Consider the following 4,279-nt stretch of genomic DNA (forward strand, 5'->3'; position numbering starts at 1 on the left):
CGATCAAAGAACTGAAAGTTCTCTCCCTGACGCGCCCTTGGCCTCTGCGGGCATCATGGGGCGCCATCCACTGGGTCTGGCCGACTCACGCCACACTGTGTCGGCCTCTGTTCCTGTCTGAAATCGGTTACAATCCTTGTGTGCTGAGTCTACTATTTATGTTAGACTCAAATTACTCCCTTTTGTTAGTTTCCGGCGTACTTAGTTCGTCCTCGCTCCTTCTCCCTATAATTACCTATCGTTATTGATTGCAGCTACTTGTAGTGCTAGCGCACTACACAGGGGGTCCACCCTCCTACCCCACATTCACAGTCTAAACGAATTTATGAACAAAATTAGATAATCTGTTTATATTTATATTTAAATCATAAAATATATTACATTTTCCGACTTAGTTGGCTCTTCTGCGCCTCGCTTTGCTCCGAAGGGCGTGAACCATCGCGCCGAAAAATATCCCGGAAAGACACAACGAGCAAAGCGAGTGGTGCTTGAGATATCTTCGCAGAACTCTCTATCCAGGCCGAATTATTAATTTATTAAACTAAAATAATAATATAGAAATATAAACAATTTGAATTTTGAGGAGTGTAGGGTTATATATTAATCCTTCTTCTTCTCTGGTGCGCCATTCAACTTCTTCTGCTTTCCGAGGAATGCTCAACGCAGTCCAGCGGTATATTGCTCGTCTCAGCAGCTGAAATGTTGAATTGAGTTGTTTTTTATTTCAGAAAAGAAAAAACATTTTATTTTTAAAAAATAAATATATATTCTGTTAAAAAATATTTTTTCCTCCGTCAGATCGCTGAAACCTTCAACTGGGAATTTGTACTGCACGGGCACTACAATAGCTCCTCTGTGTGGCCTCTAGAGGCCTAGTATCATGAAAAGGATTAAATACAATAAAATATAGTATTTATAGTATTTCAGGATTTATGACATCTTTACAAAAGAAAAAGATGCATAAAAGGATCGGAGTGCTCACCAGCTGGCACCCCGGCTTGGGGGCTGGGTGTGAGGCTGGGTCAGGGGGAAGTTCTTCTCTTCTGAGGATTTCTTGCTGGAATAAATCAGGAACTCGAATGCTTTTTGAATATTTTACGGATATTATAGTGGGAATACCGAGAATTACGAGTTTATATATATCCTTAGTAGCGGTGTGTGCGCTCAGCTATGCAGCTTAGGGTGACAGCAAAGGCACTACAGAATTCAGGTTTCGCTTGAGCCCACTGTCTTTTATGGCTTCATTTGTTTTCAGATATTTTATAATAATATATATATTTTAATTTTTTAATGAAAACGAAAAATAGTTTTCTTTGCTTATTCCACCGCCGCCAGGATTTGCACTGGTCCGATCAAGAGGTCCACTGTGTATCACCTATCAAAATATTACTTATTATACATAAAATAATATAAAGATACATTTATTTACCTTTTATATTTGTATATTTTTCATAATAATATAAAGATACATTTATTTACCTTTTATATTTGTATATATTTCATATAAACGCAGCATGAGCCTACGCGCCTTTCACAGAGGAAATTCAAAACACGCAACAGTATATATTCAAGTTTGTTCTAGGGTTTATGGGTTTTAGGGTTTAGGGTTTAGGGTTTAGGGTTTAACAGTACAGGTGTTTTTCGAGGGAACTAGGAGCGTTGTATATTAGGGTTTAGGGTTTACGTTTAGGGTTTATGTTTAGGGTTTAAGAGCAGCTAGTAAGGGGAGGATTCGGCAGCAATAAGATATAATATTTTATACACATGATAATAAAATATTAATTTCAATATATTTAAGTAAGTATAAAATATAATATTTATATGTATAATACTAAAAAACCATCAAATTCAATAAATACACATCATTCGCTATTTTATTAACTCATAGATAATACTATTAAAGTATTAATTGCAGTTGTATTCGTATTATATATTATATATATATATATATATATATATATATATATAATATATAATACGAATACACCATAAACAAGATAAACATAATATACTGACGTTAAGAACAAGGATTACGCTGTTGCAATACACTGCAGAAGGTTTGGTGTTTTCTGCTGGTAGAAGGGCGCAGAACAATATATAATAAATATTTATATTTATTTTTTTATTTTTATTTCTTTTTTGTTTATTTATTATTTACTTTTTGTTTTTTCTCGTTTGTGTATCTATTACCTCTCTATGATTTGTTGTTATTTCTACATATCCCGTTTGTTGCGTTTCTTTCTCTACTTATTTATTTTTTTTTAATTTTAATTTATACTTTGCGTATATAATTTTATTAGTATTCCTATTTATTGCTATTATTTTGTATATATTAAATATTAATATATAGTACTACTATGTATTATATATTATATATATTTTACATTCTTTATGATTCTTATATATTTATTATTACTTATTATTATTATATATTTATTATTATTTATAATTATTTATATTTATTTATATTTATTTATAATTATTTCTACTATATCTCTCATCCTCAATAGCCCCCTATTCTGCTGCTGCAACGATCACCTACGCGGGGTGTACAGGCAGCCTGCTGCCTCTCCTTTTTGTGTTTTCTTTTTTAATGCAGAAAAACAAAATAAACAAAATAAAAAAGAAATAAAACAAAACAAAACAAACGAAATAAAAAAAAACAAAACAAATAAACATCTGCATTTAGTTATACTCAGAACAAACTCCTCGCCATCAGTAGCAGAAACTCTACACACACCACCGCCTAAGATGAAAGCTCAACGGAAAGCTAGTATTCCAGCTGCTGCTGCTGCTGCTGCTGCTGCTGCAGGTATTCTTGCTGCTGCTGCAGGTATTCTTGCTGCTGCTGCAGGTATTCTTGCTGCTGCTGCTGCTGCTGCTGCTGCTACTGCTGTTACTACTGCTGCTGCTGCTGCTGCTGAGTTTCTGCAGCAGCATAACCCCTCAAGACAACTTTTGTTTGTATACTGCATCTGTGTGATCCTGGGTAGCCAGGCAGTGCGGGCTACGAGCCGACTGCTTGATGCAGCAGCAGCAGCAGCAGCAGCAGGAGCAGGAGCAGCAGCAGCAGCAGCAGCAAATTAAAGAATTGAGTTTAAGAGTGCAGTAGAAGGGCAAAAAGAAGCAGACAAAAGCTGCAGCAGATGTGTATTGAAATGACGGCTGCGGTGGCGGGCTGCTCTATGCAGGATTCATGTATGCATGCAGCCACCCAGGAACATAAATATTTATTTATTAATATTAAAAATAAATATTTATTTAAACATATTTAACTCCATATATTAAGTAACAACAACAAAGACAAACAAAGACGCAGAGGCAATGCCACAAACACTGCAACCAGACAGCAGCAGCAGCAGCAGCAACAGCAGCAGCAGCAACAGCAGCAGCAGGAGATATCTGCAGTGTACACAACAGAATGAAGACAAAAAAAAACAACAAAATATAAACAGAAGAAGAGGCAGCAGGAGGAGTAATTCTTAATAAAGAGAAATATACGACTGGGTGTTCGCTGCGAGCAGCAGCAGCGGCCGCTGCTGCTGCTGCTGCTGCTGCTGCTGCTGCGGCTGCAGCAGCAACAGCAGCAGCAACAGCAGCAGCAGGAACGACAGCTCATCCGCCTCCGATTGAACCTTTTTTAGGGTTTTTTATTTACTTATGAGGACTCATTTCTTTATTCTTTCTCCCTACAAACAAACTCTATAACACCCAGCTTGCAGCTGTCTATACACCGCAGCGGCTCCTCCTCAGCAACCCCCTCCCCGGCAAGATGGATGAAGAATATGACGTGAGAATTCCCTGCATGCGTTTTATACAGCCTCTGTAGCTGCTGTTGTTGCTGCTCCTGCTGCAGTAACAGCAGCAGCAGCAACAGCAGCAGCAGCAGCAGCAGCAGCAGCAGCAGCTCTGTGTAGAAGAAGACCCTGTGTACGAGGCAACTGCTCAGGGGCTCATAGGTCCCCGTGTTCTCTGCTCCTCTTGCGTTTCTGTCTAGCTGCTGCTGCTGCTGCTGCTGCCGAGCAGCAGACACCGCAGCAGCAGCAGCAGCAGCAGCAGCAGCAGCTGCTGCTGCTGCTGCTGCAGCAGGGCAACAGCTGTGTGGTGTCTGTTGCTGCCTCTTCTCTCAGTTTCAGCAGCTTGGTTGTTCCTTGGTAGACGGGTTTATGTTGAGTTTATGTTTTTGTTTGTGTGTATATATTGAGGGATAGTTAGCTTGTTTTCTCCCCTTTATCTTTTTTTATATTTTATTTTTTAATATATTTTTTTTTTTTTTTTT

At 38.1% G+C, this 4,279-nt stretch overlaps 1 protein-coding gene across 1 annotated transcript in view; it reads left to right on the forward strand.

The window, feature by feature from the left end:
* Positions 1 to 3,772: 3,772 nt before the first annotated feature.
* EMH_0063560 (GDP dissociation inhibitor 2, related) overlaps positions 3,773 to 4,279 on the forward strand; it is a gene marked incomplete at both ends in the record, with an annotated part of 2,222 nt that continues 1,715 nt past the window's right edge. Inside the window, one exon of the mRNA XM_013498152.1 lies at positions 3,773 to 3,790. Within this exon, the coding sequence (XP_013353606.1) occupies positions 3,773 to 3,790 (18 nt within the window). The remainder of the gene's footprint in view (positions 3,791 to 4,279) is intronic.

Source organism: Eimeria mitis, genomic scaffold (genome assembly GCF_000499745.2).
Source record: "Eimeria mitis Houghton genomic scaffold, Emh_scaff3227, whole genome shotgun sequence".
Classification (NCBI taxonomy): domain Eukaryota; phylum Apicomplexa; class Conoidasida; order Eucoccidiorida; family Eimeriidae; genus Eimeria; species Eimeria mitis.